This window comes from Neocloeon triangulifer, unplaced genomic scaffold (genome assembly GCF_031216515.1).
Source record: "Neocloeon triangulifer isolate White Clay Creek 2 clone unplaced genomic scaffold, ASM3121651v1 ptg000003l, whole genome shotgun sequence".
NCBI lineage: Eukaryota > Metazoa > Arthropoda > Insecta > Ephemeroptera > Baetidae > Neocloeon > Neocloeon triangulifer.
In genome coordinates this window covers 7,384,980-7,401,539 of record NW_026775546.1, presented here as the reverse complement: position 1 = coordinate 7,401,539, position 16,560 = coordinate 7,384,980, and the positions used below count along the sequence as shown (strand labels likewise).

The 16,560-nt window shown below is 33.6% G+C and overlaps 2 protein-coding genes and 1 non-coding gene across 3 annotated transcripts in view; 1 reads left to right on the top strand and 2 right to left on the bottom strand.

The window, feature by feature from the left end:
• LOC132205848 (homeobox protein Nkx-3.2-like) overlaps window positions 1-16,560 on the bottom strand; it is a 182,434-nt gene that overhangs the window by 107,249 nt on the left and 58,625 nt on the right. Inside the window, exons 4-5 of the transcript XR_009442723.1 lie at window positions 8,218-8,253; window positions 2,725-2,760 (exon numbers count right to left, since the gene is read on the bottom strand). The gene's annotated coding sequence lies outside the window, so the exon portion shown is untranslated. The remainder of the gene's footprint in view (window positions 1-2,724; window positions 2,761-8,217; window positions 8,254-16,560) is intronic.
• Window positions 4,400-7,465, bottom strand: LOC132205728 (uncharacterized). The gene is made up of 15 exons (XM_059634985.1): window positions 7,427-7,465; window positions 7,247-7,298; window positions 6,564-6,640; window positions 6,416-6,512; window positions 6,237-6,345; window positions 5,982-6,105; window positions 5,852-5,924; window positions 5,555-5,640; window positions 5,374-5,494; window positions 5,195-5,301; window positions 5,074-5,139; window positions 4,986-5,019; window positions 4,841-4,926; window positions 4,678-4,783; window positions 4,400-4,623 (listed from the first exon to the last, which is right to left on the bottom strand). Exons 2-15 carry the CDS (start codon window positions 7,296-7,298, stop codon window positions 4,400-4,402), a joined length of 1,362 nt encoding a protein of 453 aa, XP_059490968.1. The 5' UTR covers window positions 7,427-7,465.
• On the top strand, window positions 12,454-12,535 carry Trnas-gcu (transfer RNA serine (anticodon GCU)). The gene has a single exon. It is a non-coding gene; the product is annotated as a tRNA-Ser (tRNA).

The window sequence follows — 16,560 nt, the reverse complement described above, 5'->3', positions numbered from 1 at the left end:
CTGGGGAATTGTCCTGGCCACATTTGAGCAGCTCTGCTGCTTGATCACACGCATCCATACCCCCTATCAGGATAATTATTAATTAAAAGCGCTTGTGGGTAGCTGCAAATTGTGGAATTTGCGGATGTTACTTGTCATGTTGGTGCACATGTCCATCACTGTGTATGATTCCATTAACCTTTGAACGTCGTTTGCAGTAATTGTTGCCATTTGCGCGTAAATAAGTTCCTCCTTAAGCTTGCCATTTACATACTAAAAATTTAAAATAGATTCAGTCATGGTTAAAACTTTTTTCTGTTCTTCACCAGTCCCATTCCTTCGCCATAACATTTAATAAAGCACTTTTCATTGATACTCTCCGGCTGGCTAATAAACAATTTTTTCGTTTCTTCTACAAATAATTTTAAAAAGTTTGAGTAGTAGAAATGCACGATTGAGGGTTTGAATTTGATAATCGGTTTTGTGGGTAGTTTATTCTTTCATATAGAAAAAGATCATTGTTTTTTTCTACGAAGTAAAAACAACTCACAAAATGCATTGAGAAAATGTTGATCCCATTCAAACACCACATATTAAAAAAGCTTGGAACTAATTTAACAAAATTTTTTTTTCTTTAAACAAACCTTTGGATAAGTGGTAAGGTATGCGACACTCTTCCTCTACTATTTCCGAAAGGGAACCCATTTTGCTGCGTCCCTTGTTAGATAGTTTCATTTACACATTGAACTAAATACACCGTGATGTTGTTGATACCTCACAAGCGTATTGCAAATTTTTATTACAGTCCTCCAGGAAAAGATAGGACGAACTTTGTGTAACTTCCACCGCTACACAGTGTTTGGCTGCATTAGTTTTGTCAGGCTGACCAGAGGCCCACCTTTATTATTTAAATACAAATTGTTACTATATTAATTTTAAAAATAAAATGTAATATATATTCAAATAATTTGTAAGGTTTATGATTTTTTAACTAATGGAATGAAGTAAATTGTAAATAATAATAAAAATTGTCATACTTTGCTTCATTTCGAATGAGACGATTTGTAGAGCAGTAGCCGGGGTACCCAGCACACCCCGCATCCGTTGCCGAAGTCCAGAACACATTGTTTTTCGTCTCGTTCAAAGCTATAAATGCGAATCGTTTGAAATAATAACCAAATAAACACTGGTAGATTTCGTTTAAAATAAATCTGACCTGTTGAAGCATTAATTAAAGTGTCAAACAGGAAATCCTGATGCAGACTGATTAGCTTCATTCCAATGGAGCAGCATGCGGACAGAGACTCAGTGAACTAAATTAAAGTATATCTTTTACAGCAATATTTTGAAATAAATAAATTTTACGTACGTTCTTCTTATTTGTTGACAGACTAAAGACGTATCTCTTTGAGCCCACGTCTATCCAACGACCATGCTGATTGGGCTCTATGAGATTTTTAAAACTCTTTTGTGCATTAAAATTTCTATGAATTTGAAATTATATCTAGCATTGCAGTGAGATAATACATATTTATATATCTTGTTCAACATATTTTTATAACTTATACTGCAAAAAAAGAAGTCAAACAATTAAAAATTTGAAAAATATTTCGAGGAAAAAACACTTATACAAATAACTAAAAATAAAAAATTGCTTGCTTAAAAAATGATATTTGGAGGGAAATTTGCTTTTTCCTCTCTGGCTAGCAATATATTCTTCGTACTGACAAAACGAGTTTTTTAAATCGTAAAGTGGAAATCAAATAGAAATCTCATACCTCTTAAATACTTGGTTTTGTTATCTCCCACCATACCAGCGTAGAAACTCATCTTTTAAAATAAAAATTCCCTTATTAAAAATAAATGTGTTTGTGGGACATTCATTGTGCTTATTTAGTTAGCTTTTGTGAGATTTGCTGTTGCTAACTTTGCATGTGAATGTCCCCGATTAATGTTTCATACGTTTTTTACACACTGATAATTGGGACACGCCGGTGAAGTGCTAGATGGTTTCGGAGTTGGTGGGCCCTTTGAATAAAAATTAAAGTAAAATAAAATTATTTAATAATGAACAATTTGAAGTACTTGGCAACCAAAGGCCGAGATTTCAGCACAGGGTTTGTCACTAAGCAAGGCGGTGCTGTTCAATTTAGAGATCTTCATCTGAATGCAGTTTTCTGTATTGTTCACATTGTTTGGTTCACCGCTGTCCCATGCATTCAATATACTGCTGTTGCTGCCACACCACCCTAATTGGGTTGTATTATAGCGCACCCCATACGTTCAATATTTAGAGTTGTACTTCCAATTGTAGCCTTTTATCAATTAAATTTTTATAATGGCTTAAGATGCAAAGAAAATTTTACCATCAATGAAAGTGTTAAAACATTTTTGTTTGTCACTGCTTTCAAACACGATTGGTTGCATGCCAAGTTTGCAGCAGATATCCGCATTTTGCTCCCAATTAGCCTTTGTTGATTGTTTTTCATGAATTAAAATTAAATTTGAGGTTATTTCTTACCAATCGCTTTCCAAAAATAAATAACTGTCCGCACGTCTCTGCCCAAAAACCATGACTAAGGGGATCTAATTTTGAACCACAGTGGGTTCTTTAGATGAAATTGAATCTACTTTCCACAACTAACCAATTAATGTTCCATCTTTTGCAAAGAAAGACGCCTGCTCTCAAAAAATGTCAGACGTAACTATGAGCATGCAATATTCATAATATTTGTGATTACTCACCTCCTTGGAACAAATTGTTGGACACACCGGAATCACCTGGAAACATAAATGTAATTTTTTTTTATATAATCCAAGACTTTGAATAATTAATTTAATTAAAAAAATTATAAGCGGCCTTTCAAACAACACAAAATTGTGTTTTCACCATTAAAAAAAATGTAATAGCTATCTTCTCATTTTTTTTACTGACATTTGTTATGTATGATCCAGTACGATCATACCCATTTATCCTGATTTTATTGGTTCCCGTAGTTTGTAATTTATTATGCAATGTAATGTATACCAATAAATGGAGAATAAATCAATAAAAATTGAATAAATTGCAGTCAAATTAAAAAGTTTTCTAAAAATCCATATCCCTATTAAGGAATTTGAATTTGACATATGAAATTTAAAATCTTAAAATTTACATTCGGAATTTTAGTTGTCGGGATAGAAATGGAAGATGATTTCATTTTAGTTGTCATTGATGTTGCAGTTTCCGTTAGATTAGCAGTTACAAGTGAAGTTTCAGTTTCCATTTGGATGGTCCTTTCCATTAGGGATGCAGTTTCTATTAGAGTTGGGTCAGTTGTCTGGGTCAAAATGTCGACTGGGGTTGAGATCCGAGTGTTTTCATTTGTGATATCATTATTTGAAACTTTTTCTGTGATGAAAGTTTCAGAGATTTTTGCAGTTTCGTCAAAAATGTTTGTGGCTAAGCTAGTCTTGCTGCTCGTCACTAGGTCAACTTTATTGCTGGAAAGAGGATAAATTTTCACTTTCAAAAGACTTCCGTATATTTTTTAAAACCTCAAAATGTTGACAGTTGGCCTGTTTGTGTAGTTAAGTTTTGGTTCCGTTGTAATTCTTGTCGGGCGATTTAGACATGATTTTTTTCCACAGCACTTGACAATTATTTGTCTTCTTGGAACTCTTCCAGTGTTTTTCCCTCCATGAAATTTTGCGCAAACTGCAAAATCAAGCTGCAGATTCCAAGTTTAAAATCCACTTAATAATTTAAAATCACATTAGTTTACACAAAAAATTGCAAGGAAACACAAAGAAAGTTGCCGCCTCGTTGGCATTGCTATCCAATTTTGTGAATATTGCGAACTAAATAAATTGTATCAGATGTCCGCTTTGCATCGCTGTAACACAAAGCGGAAGTTAGTCTATGACGTCTTTGTGGGCCTTTCGATATTGTTATAACTGTTGGAAAATGGCATAATCAGCAATAAAAGTAGTTTAATGTTCTACAGTGTAACGGAAGTCATCCTGCGACCAACATGCATGACATGTAAAATTTTCCATTAATAGCAGCGAAATTGAACATGAAAAATGAACATTGTCACAAAGGAAGCGTGGAGGTTACACATGATAATTGAATTTGTTAATTTTAAGATTTGGAATTTAAGTTTTTTGTTTGTATTTTTCTTGCTCATCATAAAATAGGGTCTCAGACCATGCCCACAACTGGTAGAGCAGTCTAAAAAAAAAACACAACAAGGAAAAAAGAACTTTCAATAAATCTAATATTAGAAAACTAAAGCTGAAAATGTGATTTTATTTTGCTTCTGGCCCCCGTGAGCCGTGAGCTTATTAGGCTAATTCTGAGTGGACTCAACAAAATAAAAAACGCTTTTGCTGTCAATCATATTTAATACAAACATTTTTATAAATTCTTCAAAAAGAACTAAACAGACTGACAAATTGCTCGTGCTAGATCATCCGACCAACTTCTAGCGATTGAATTTCGCTGATTTAAAGCTAAATTGACTGTGAACCTTGCAGGATTGGGTTCGCTCGTCACCAAATCTGTATTGAACCACGTGGCATTAAAGGGTTTGTCGGAAAAGCACCATATCGGGTGGCCTATGTTTCCAAGCATAGAGGCTGCAACTAGATTGCTACTAGTTGCTGTTGAGGAGAAACAGTTTGAATGAGTTATATTTTACAATAATGTTACAGCACTTATATTGTTAGCAACCAAGCAATCATGCTCTGATTTTGTATCAATAGTTGCAAGTCGCAGTCCCAATAAGCAACAATTCTCAAGTGCGTTGATAATTGTTGTTATCTACGAAGAAATCGAAAGTCATAATTTAAAGTTTTCATTTACATAATTATTACATACTTGAGGAAAATCCACTATATAATATTTTTTGTTGCATATGTGCTTAACTGTTCCACTGCCAAAATTTGTAATCAATACATCGCCGTCTGTATTATTAGAGCGGATAATCTGAGAGAAAAATCTAATGCATTCAATTATCTATTACCTTTTTTCAAATCAAAACTGATTTTGAGTTCCTCCTGCAGCGGGAAAAAATGTTGAACAATATTGAAACAAAATTTTTAGAAATATACATTGACATTGCATATGTAATTATTTGGACAAACAGCTGTAGAGGACGGTAGAGGTACCGGAAATTCCTGCATGAAATAAATTTTCTAAATCCCCACCATAATTTATTGTTTGTTTCTCAACAATCGCGAGGGCTTCCAAATTGTTCATAAGAGAAGCAAGCGCCACTGGAGCATTTTCCTGGCCACATTTGAGCAGCTCGGCTGCTTGATTGCACTCATCCATCCCCTCTATCGAGTTAATTAAAATATAAAAAGTTTGTTGTGGGGGAAACTGTAAATTGCGGAATTTGCTGATTTTACTTGTCATGTTGGTGCACATCTCCATCACTGTGTATGATTCCATTAACTTTTGATCGTCATTTGCAGCAATTATTGGAATTTGCGCGTAAATAAGTTCCTCCTTAAGCTTGCCATTTACGTACTAAAAATTTAAAATGGTTTCAAGATCATGATTGAGAATTATTCCGTTCCTGTTTTCTACCAGTCCCATTCCTTCGCCAAAACATTTGATAAAGCACTTTTCATTCATACTCTGCGGCTGGCTAGAAAGCGATTTATTCGTTTCTTCTACGAATTTAAAAAAATTTTAATAGAAATTCAAGATTGAGGGTTCAAATTTGAAAATCGGCTTTGTTTATTGTTTTATTTGTAACAAATTTATTGGGTTTTTTTCTTCTAGTAAAAAAACTGTTCCCAAAATCCATAGAGGCAATTCCGATTTTCCATTCAAACACCCCATATTAAAAAAGCTTAAAAGATCAATGTTGTTTAAACAAACCTTTGGATAAGCGGTAAGGTATGCGACACTCTTCCTCTACTATTCCCGAAAGGGAACCCATTTTGCTGCGTCCCTTGTTGAATAGTTTGTTACTTATTGAACGAAATAAACTGTGATGTTGTATTGATACCTCACAAGCGTATTGCAAATTTTTGTTACAGTCCTCCATGAAAAGATAAGATGAACTTTGAGTAACTTCCACGGCAACGCAGTGTTTGGTTCCGTTAGTGTTATCAGGTTGACCAGAGGCCCACCTTTGATTATTTAAATAAAATGTTTAATTAAGAATCTAAAAAATTAAATGTTAATATTTAAATGAATGCTAAGGTTTATGATTTATTAACTTATAGAATGAAGTAAATAACAAGTAATAAAAAAATTATACTTTGCTTCATTTCGAATGAGATGGTTTGTAGAGCAGTAGCCTAGGTACCCAGCACACCCCGCATCCGTTGCCGAAGTCCAGAACACGTTGTTTCTCGTCTCGTTTAAAGCTATAGATGCAAATAGTTTGGAATAATATCCAAATAAACATTGCTAGAGTCAGTTTAAAATAAATCTGACCTGATGAAGCATTAATTAAAGTGTCAAACAGGAAATCCTGATGCAGACTGATTAGCTTCATTCCAATGGAGCAGCATGCGGACAGAGACTCAGTGAACTATATTAAATTATATCTTTTACAGCTTTTGACATAAATAAATTTTCGTACATTCTTCTTATTTGCTGACAGACTAAAGACGTATCTCTTTGAGCCCACGTCTATCCAACGACCATGCTGATTGGGGTCTATGAGATTTTTAAAATTCTCTGAACATTAAATTTTCCAATGAGTACGAAATGAAATTAAGCATTGCAGTGAGAAATTTAATATTTTGGTAAGCAATTAAACATATAACAGTTAAACTGCAAAAAAGACACCATTGCTATGTAAAAGTGCTTTGTTTGATTCTTTTGAATATTGCTAGGGACTAGTGAAACTCTCTGCATAGAGATATGGAGATAATTTAATTGATAATGCCTTGAGAAAGGACATTTTTAAGCAAAATTATGATATTTGCTTTCAACAGGAGTAAAATTTTATTAAGAATCCTTTCACTTTGATTATAATATTTATGTTCAACTATCTCAAAGAGGAGAAACCAGAGAAACATTAGAGTAAATATTTTGCAAAAACATTTGAAAAACTCCATAGACAAAAAAATAGCCCAGAAAAGTATACTTTTTTAGTATCAATTAAGTTTTAATTATAATGACAAAATTAGCAAAGATCCATAATCAGAATGCATTTTGGAGAGAGATTCACTGTGCTTTTTCATCAGTCTAGCAAGTTATTCTTCTTAACACATGGTTCAAGTTTTTTCGGCTAAGTGTACTTCAACGCAAATCTCATACCTCTTAAATAAGTGGTTTTGTTATGCACCACCATACTAGCGTAGAAACTCATCTTTTAAAATAAAAATTCCATTATTCAAAATATGTTTGTGGGACATTCATTGTGCTTATTTAGTTAGCTTTTGTGAGATTTGCTGTTGCTAATTTTGCATGTTAATGTCCCCGATTAATGTTTCATACGTTTTTTACACACTGATAATTGGGACACGTCGGCGAAGTGCAAGATGGTTTCGGAGTTGGTGGGCCCTTTTGAATAAAATTGGAAGTAAAATGAAATAAAACTATTTAAATAAAAAATCGAAGTTGTACCTGGCAAGCAAAGGCCGTGATATCAGCACAGGATTTGTCACTAAGCAAGGCGGTGCTGTTCAATTTAGAGATCTTCATCTGAATGCAGTTTTCTGTATTGTTCACATTGTTCGGTTCACCGCTGTCCCATGCATTCAATATACTGCTGTTGCTGCCACACCACCCTAATTGCTGGGTTGTATTATAGCGCACCCCATACGTCCAATATTTAGAGTTGTACTTCCAATTGAAGCCTTTTATCAACTAAATTTTTATAATGGCTCAAGATGCAAAGAAAATTTTACCATCAATGAAAGTGTTTAAACATTTTTGTTTGTCACTGCTTTCAAACACGATTGGTTGCATGCCAAGTTTGCAGCAAATATCCGCATTTTGCTCCCAATTAGCCTTCGTTGATTGTTTTTCATGAATTAAAATTAAATTTGAGGTTATTTCTTACCAATCGCTTTCCAAAAATAAACAACTGTCCACACGCCTCTGCCCAAAAACCATGACTAAGGGGATCTAATTTTTAACCACGTGGGTTCTTTAGATGAAATTTATTCTACTTTCCACAACTAACCAATTAATGTTCCATCTTTTGCAAAGAACGACGCCTGCTCTCAAAAAACATCATATGGAAATAGGAGAATGCAATATTCATAATATTTGTGATTACTCACTTCCTTGGAACAAATTGTTGGACACACCGGAATCACCTGGAAACAAATATGCAATTTTAATTTTATATAATCCAAGACTTTGAATACTTAATTTAATTAATAAAAAGGTTTTAAGCGGCCCTTCAAACAACACAAAATTGTATTTTAATCATTAAAAAGAGGAGGTAATAGCTATTTTGTCATGTTTTTTTCTAGCATCTGATGATGATAACCAGTTATCCTGATTTTATTGGTTCCCGTAGTTTGTAATCTATTATGCAATGTTATGTTATTATAAATGGAGAATAAATCAATAATAATTGAATTAATTGGAGCCAAATAAAAAAGTATTCTAAAATTCCATATCCCTATCAAGTAATTTGAATTTGACATATGAAATTTTTCTGCAACGAGGAAAAGCCCGATCGCTTCATTTCCATAAAAAATCTTTGATAAAATCTTAAAATTTACATTTGGAATTTTAGTTGTCGGGATAGAAATGGAAGATGATTTCATTTTAGTAGTCATTGATGTTGCAGTTTCCGTTAGATTAGCAGCTACAAGTGAAGTTTTAGTTTCCATTTGGATTGTCGTTTCCATTAGGGATGCAGTTTCTATTAGAGTTGGGTCAGTTGTCTGGGTCAAAGTATCGACTGGGGTTGAGATCAGAGTTTTATCAGTTGTGATATCATTATTTGAAATTTTGTTCGTGGTAACAATTTCAGAGATTGTTGCAGTTTCGTCAAAAATGTTTGTGGCTAAGCTAGTTTTGCTGCTCGTCACTAGGTTATTGCTGGAAAGAGAATAAATTTTTACATTCTCAACATTTCCGAAAATTTAAAACCTCAAAATTTGATCAGTTGACTTTTTTGTGTAGTTTTGTCTTTTTTCTATTAGAGCTGGGTCAGTTGTCTGGGTCAAAATATCGACTGGGGTTGAAATCCGTGTGTTTTCATTTGAGATATCATAATTTGAAATTTTGTTCGTGGTAACAGTTTCAGAGATTGTTGCAGTTTCGTAAAAAATGTTGGGGGCCAGACTAGTCATGCTGCTCGTCACTAAGTCAACTTGACTGCTGGAATATGAAAAAAATTTTACTTTGAAAATATTTTTTCCATTTAAAAAAACTCAATATTTGACCTGTTTGTGTAGTTTTGTTTTGGTTCCGATGTAATTTTTATCACACGATTTAGGCATGATTTTTTTCCACAGCACTTGACAACTACTTGTCTTCTTCCAGTGTTTTTTCCTCTATGAAATTTTGCGCAAACTGCAAAATCAAGCTACAGATTCCAAGTTTAAAATCAACCTATACTATGAATAATCACATTAGTTTACACAAAAAATTGCAAGGAAACACAAAGAAAATAGCCGCCACGTTGGCATTGCTATACGATTTTCGGAATATTCCTAACTGTATAATTTGTAGCAAATGTACGCTTTGCATCGCTGGAACACAAAGCGGAAGTGAGTCTAACTGGGCCTTCCACATGGTTATAAACCTCAAAAAGAGGCACATCAGCAAAAAAAGGTGTAACCCGGAAGTTACTCTGCGACCATCACGTCAAGTGCAAAATTTTCCATTAAAAGAAGCAAAATTCGACTCCTGTTTTTAAAGGCATTAGTGTGTAGGTTTAAAATACATGATTCTGCTTTTTTAAACTGCGTTATTTTTTTGTGATGTAATTTTTATACCACAATAAATTGTGAATATAAACAAATAGTAAATTGAACGTGAAAAATGAACATCGTTATAAAGGAAGCGTGGCGGCGACACATGGGTTTGTATCCGACACTGATATGATATATGTATCATTACCCATCTAATTAAAGTTAGATGCTTTTTAATACTACTAATTCCTAAAAGCTAACTGTCAATGTGAATATCCCTAAACCCCCCAATAAAAACTATTTTAGTTTTGAAAATTTTACTAATGAGTTTCATACAAATATAAGCGCTGTTTTTATTAAAATATAATTCAAGGACTTTCTCGAGATGTGGACTTCAAGAATTAATTATTTGATTGCTGCACTTCTGAATTCAAATTAGCTGATTCACATATGTTACAGAATGAGTTTAAAATTTCATTCAATATATTTTTAACCTTAATTTGCAAATTTTTATAAAAAAAATCTCTCATTTCAATAACGCATAATCATTTTTCACATACAATTATAAATAATTAATTTAATTAAAAAGGAAGATATTAAAAAAAATTTACTTTTAGATATAGCCTTCATGGCGAAGAGCCCCAATTCCAAGTAAAATTAACTAACTAGAAAGGCCGGTTGCACGTTAATTCTGCCCCATCTCACGCATAGGTGCCATGCCGCTTTGGCAGAGAGAGCAAGGCTGCGCTTTTCATGTTTTAATTTGAAACCCTTTCGGCGGCCAGATTTTGTGGCTGCCTCATCAATTTTCGGCAAACGAAATCTTCGTTTTGAAGCGGAGAGCAGCTCCTTAGACCTTGCTCTGAGCCTCAAAATAAACTGAATGCGTGTGACGTTCCATTGTTTGCATGTTAATTAACAAGGCGGCAGGTGCGCCATCAGCAAATTTCATTTTTCAGAATGGGGAGTCGAATTAATTAAATATAAAGGATGCATTTGATCAAAATCAAACTCTTATATCCCCATGGAAATGAAGAGGTCAGGCTTTTCCTCGTTGCAGAAAAAATTGTTTTTATTCAAAAAACAAATGGCTCTACCAGTTTCGGTCACGGTCTGCGACCCTATTTCATGAGCAAGAAAAAATACAAAAATCAGCAAATTGAAAAAAACACCACATTTTAAATAAAAAATTAAATTCTTAAAAACTAACAAATTCAGGTACCAACCTATTTCATGAGCAAAACGCGCTGCTCGCTGACTAATACAAGAATGAGATCATCTCCTCGAGTGTCAACTTCTTCAAACAAATTCTTATATCCCCAATTTGACAATTAAAATTTTGAGGAACTCTTCAGATTGAAAGAAAACTTAAATTTTCAATTATTAATTAATGATTGCAAGCCCCAAACATCTCTAAAATGAAGAAAAATGCAAAAAAAATTTAACTTTATTTTAATATTCAATTTGCTACATACTCCCACGTTCAATCAAAAACTTTTACTAATATTTTTTATTTTTTATTTTTAACAGAAGAACAATATTTGGAGATTGAATTTTTTTTGTTAGCGAAAAATTCCTGTTAAAAAATATATTAAAAAATCCTGATTTTACTTCAGAGCAGCTTTGGAAGTATATTCTGTCTAGGTGTATATTTTGCCCTCCGGAGTATATGACATAAAATTGCGTGGAAATTATTACGACGCAGAGAAGCGGGGCCGCCGCGAATTGAATAATTTGTGCCCGTCACGTTGGTCTCTTTGAAGAGAGGCGGCTCCCTTTTGATCCCATTGTTAATGAGCAACTCATTAAGGCGCAAGGATGCATGTCCTCAAAAGTCCCGCCGAAAAAGAGGCGCCACGGCAATTTTTTTCTCCAAACGTTGATTCTTTCTAAAGCTAAGGATACGCGCACGCATGATGCGCCGACCTTTGCTAATTAGCGCCGCCTAATTACTAGACATCCACAGGAAAAATGGTGGCGTAGACAGACGGAGCTTCCGGTTCGATTATCATCAGCTTGTCTCCAAGTCTCTTAATGAGTTTGGCTTTCTGTGGGAAATTGTTACTTTCGTTACTCTTGCAGGTCTCCATTTAGAAAAATTATTTTTAAATTAGGCTACATTTTTTCATCCCTCCAATTGAAAATTAAAAAAAAAAAAATTGGAAACAGACACATTTCGAAAAAAAAAAAATAATAATTAGAGTGTTTTTCAAATACAAAATTGTGAAAATGAAAATAATAAAAATGATTGACAAGAAGGTTCACCGCCTGTTTATTTTTATAGTTCTAAGTATAAAATTGTTACTGAATAGTGACAAAGTTATCTACTAAATTTATGTGAACTTAAACTAATTTTTTTTATTATTTAACATACTTGCATTATAAAAGCGTACAAAAATTAAGAATTTGTGTCAACCGATTTAGTTTCCTGACTGATAAGCTGATGGCCATATATTTTCAGAGAGAAGGCATCTCGATTTATTGCATTCTGTGCATTTTTAACTATATATCAGCTTTGAATGCAAGCTCAGCATTCTTCTGAGGCGCCTTCGGATTCTCAAACAAACATCTGTAAGCAAACATCGGCCCCTTATCACTGCAAAAAGGACAAAATTGTGTCCAAGTGCATTTCTCAACTACATTAATGACGAGGTGGCCGAGTGGTTAAGGCGTTGGACTGCTAATCCAATGTGCTCTGCACGCGTGAGTTCGAATCTCATCCTCGTCGAACATTTTTAATTTACATACATATAAAAAAAAATATGAATCAATCAAATTAGCTTCAAAAGTTTTAAGCTCAAAGGGTATAAAAAAGCCTTTTTACTGAATGTATTCTAAAATTGACTGGTAGTTGGTACCACTGAAAAGATCACGAGTGCAAATTTTCTTCGGCAAGTAAGATTGTCTAGTTTTTTTAATTTTTTAAAATGCTTTTTTGTGACAAAATGTTACTTTTTTTTGTCATAAATCAATTTCTAAAGACTTCACCTATCCAATTAGGTTTTCAGGTAATTAGTGTAAAATCTTCATTTAATTTTCATCCACGATTATCAGTTTATAGAATTCAGTTATTACCAATTGGAAAGTCAAATTCCATAATAGATTTCTTCTTAGCAAACCCCAAAACAGACAGTTATTTCAAATAAAAAAAATGTGCTTTTAAAATTACACATTAATTTTTCAGCTCTTTTTAACATGATAAAATCCATATAAAACAAATTATCTCATTTTATTGATAATTAGTTTTAAGTTAAATTTCTAGCATTAATTTTATAAAGAAATTTTTTTTCAGTGGTGAACAAATCATGAATTGTCTTTTAAAAAAAGCGACAGATTTTCCCTCCCCACATTCATTTAACCCCGGCGCGTTTCAAATTAACAAACGGCCTGAAGTGAAAATAGATTTACGTTTATCTGCTCGGCGCTAAATGAGAGATCGCCATTAATTAATTAGACCAAAGAAAAACACTCTCGGAAACAAAATAGAGTTGAAAAAGCCACCGGCGAGGCGAACTAATTGGGAATTAATTAAGGCGGCGTGTTTAATTCCGCCAAACGGCAGAAAAAAAGTAATAAATGAGAGTGACAGTTGCGGGGCAGACACGCCGGCTCTGATGTGGTTAAATCTGCCTCTCTATTTATTTTTTCTCCTCCATTCTCTTGAATTATAAAACTGCTCTCCGGCGGGTCTAAAAACAAACTGTGTCGTGCAAGCGTGGGTCGTTTTTCCATTTCGTTTTATTTGACGTGCAGATAAAATTCTCTCTCGCATGTCATCAAACCGAGCGAGTGTAGCGCAGACTAATTTACGGCCGTCACACACCGCAGCTGGAATTTCGCAGAGAGCCGCTGGGCGTGACACAAAATGGCAAAAACTGTACAAGCTCTGCGCAAATCGTCAATTTCGCGGATCACAGCTTTTTTGAACTCGGTGAATTGAGATGGAAAGCTTTGGATTGATTTGCAGTGAATAAAAACCCAGCAAAAGTAAAAAATGTGATGAAGGAAATCAAGATTTGTAATTAAAATTAGAGTAAATTTATCTTAAGAGCTGTGGAAAAAATTAAATTTTAATATTGAAAAATAATTAAAAAATTGGAATTCAAGCAGTAAAAATAATTTTTCAGAATAACAGACGAAATTTGAATAAGCCGAATAAGCATAAAACAGGATCAAAAACCGCTAGATCTAATTTAAATTTAACATTATATTTATAGTGATATTATTTCCACGCCCTCTTGAGTAGCTAATTATGTTGTGATGATTAAGTTGAAAGAATTAATGAGGACCGAATTTGAATGCTCGTTGTGAATCCCTCCTCGAGAGATTTATGAAGTGACCCAAACTAAATTCTCCATTGTTGGTGCGCCGCCTTTCTTATTAATTAACTTATTGATCCCGTGGCCCTCATCAAAATACGATTGTGACGCTCACAACAAAATAATATTTTATATCCGTGCTGAGCAAGCATTTCCCCGCATCAAATCACATTCCAAGACATAATTGAGACAACAATTAACACGATCGACCAATCCAAAAACTGTTTCACATTCTCAGAATTATTGATTGTTAATGATCGCGCCTCTTTTTTTATTCATAGGTATTATTGAATGGCGGAGCATAACAATAACATTCAGAAAAATTCTGTTGTATTATTTCTTCAATTTTTTTTTTAGCAAATAATTATTATGGTAATTAAAATTTTTAATTGAATGCGTAATATTTTTTTCAGTTTAGTTAGAGCTATGAAGATTAGATTTAACCGCACAATTTTACCAGATATTTAGTTTCAAAGGAATATTTAACAACGGGGGCTTGTTGCAACAGCAGAAACTTGATTTTTTTTGCTTAAGGCCCCCGTTGATATTGTAATCATAACTTTCTTGGATGAGAATAAAATATTATGGTTTTTAATTAAATATTATAACTATATAATTCATAAAAACAATATAATTTTTTATAGAAATATATTTGTATAATTTTTTTACTCAAATTCTCACCGTTTAAATTTTTTGTTTTTGTAATTTTTTTAATTCAAAAATTTCCCAGCTCGTTGTTACGCAATTAAAATTATATTGCATCAACAAATTAACTACAGCATTTCTCAAATCTCTCATCGCAGACTCGCTAGTTCATAAAATTCACATTTTATCAGACAATCAAACGCAAGCGGAGCTCGACGACAAAAGGGCCATTTTTCATAAACGGGGTCTGTTTTGACGAACGTTGTCAACACGTAATGAAATTTATTGCAACGATTCCCATCAGTAACTCCGCAGCCAAAGTAAAATCTCGCAGCAAAATTAAAAACTAAAAACAAAAATCCGCATTCACCGAGCCAGACCAACAGCATTTGACATTTAGTTTTTCAATTTAAATTTTAATTAGTTGGTGATAACGATCGCGAAACCGCCGGCGTAAAAGGTTGCGCAGCTCATTATGCTTTTTCCCAAATTGCCTGACGACCAATCAAACTATACTTGCTTCACCTGGGCACGATACAAGCGGCGGCCATTGTTAATTTTTATTATCTCATCTCGCTGCGGAACACGGAAAATAAATCAGCGCGGTAAAGCATTCTCGTAAAACGCTTTTGCCAATGGAGTTTCCCATAAAACATTTTTGTTCAGCTGCTGTGCGCTGGAAATTGACGTCGCAGGAAAAGTACGTGAATGATATATAGAGATAATTAAACAGCAAACACGAGTCCTCCGGCTGCCAGTAAAAAAAAACGCGGAATTAATTGTTCTTGGAAAATATAATGTTACTATTGTTTGCAAAAAATTATTCAAATTATGTGGACTGGAATCTATAACACTAAAAAATAATGTGTTAGCCAATTAATTACATAGTTCTAAAGAGGTGAAATTAATATTAAAATGAATAGAAATTTTTTTTGGTAGATGATAAATTATCACGGAATTATAAATTTACCGTGAAATGATATTCTTTAATAATAGCTAAAATAATTTGAAAGATTTGACTACGAAAATAATGCGCACGCTTCCATTTAAATTGCAGTGTTTTGAGTTTATAAAAAAAAAATAACATTTCATATGTATTATATTTTTAAATAATTTATAAGAAGTTTTTCATCGGTTTTAATTATCTGAGATGTAAATTGATCCTGTTTATTTCAAGTGGCAAGGTATTCCGATTATATTTCTGAAGGCTCCCCCAGCTGCCATCTACGTACGATTTTCCAAGCACTTGATTGCTTTCGTTCGAGACTTGCCGAGCGGTGGAGCTTCGAGCTTTGCGCCGAGTTCCCTTAATAGCTTTAATACATCCGAAGCCGTGCAGATGTCGTACAAATGTAGACCTCAGGTATAGAGGCAAAATAATCCCTTTGTTCCAAATCACTGATAATGAATTATTCATAAAAACAAATTATACAAAATTAGTAAAAAGTGAAATAGAAATAAGCTTAATACAATCCTTTCTTGTTGGGCGTGCTGCATAGCTTTAGCGATTGATTTATAATAATTAGTTTCCAATACAGACCGGAATGCAAAGACTTTCTTAATACACTACTGAGCAAATTGAATATATCGAATATATGAACCAATGCGTAATAAATAACTTCTTTATTTGGACCGAATGCTGAGTAAATTTAAAAAAAAAAAATGTAAAGGCAGGACAAAAACCTACTCACTAATTAAGCCACCTTGATTTATGCCAACTTGTAAGACAAAAGGCGTGCTCCGGCAATACTAGTGATTTTGCACTACGCATTTTTGGCTGGCGCTGCGG

What these genes read in the sequence shown, in the direction of transcription:
- LOC132205728 (XM_059634985.1), bottom strand. Translation starts at nt 7,298, where the DNA reads ATGAGTTTCTACGCTAGTATGGTGGTGCATAACAAAACCACTTATTTA. An exon ending in GATGTGCACCAACATGACAA is followed by an intron (nt 5,302 to 5,373) that starts GTAAAATCAGCA and finishes TTAACTCGATAG; the next exon opens with AGGGGATGGATGAGTGCAAT. An exon ending in ATTACATATGCAATGTCAAT is followed by an intron (nt 5,020 to 5,073) that starts GTATATTTCTAA and finishes TTCCCGCTGCAG; the next exon opens with GAGGAACTCAAAATCAGTTT.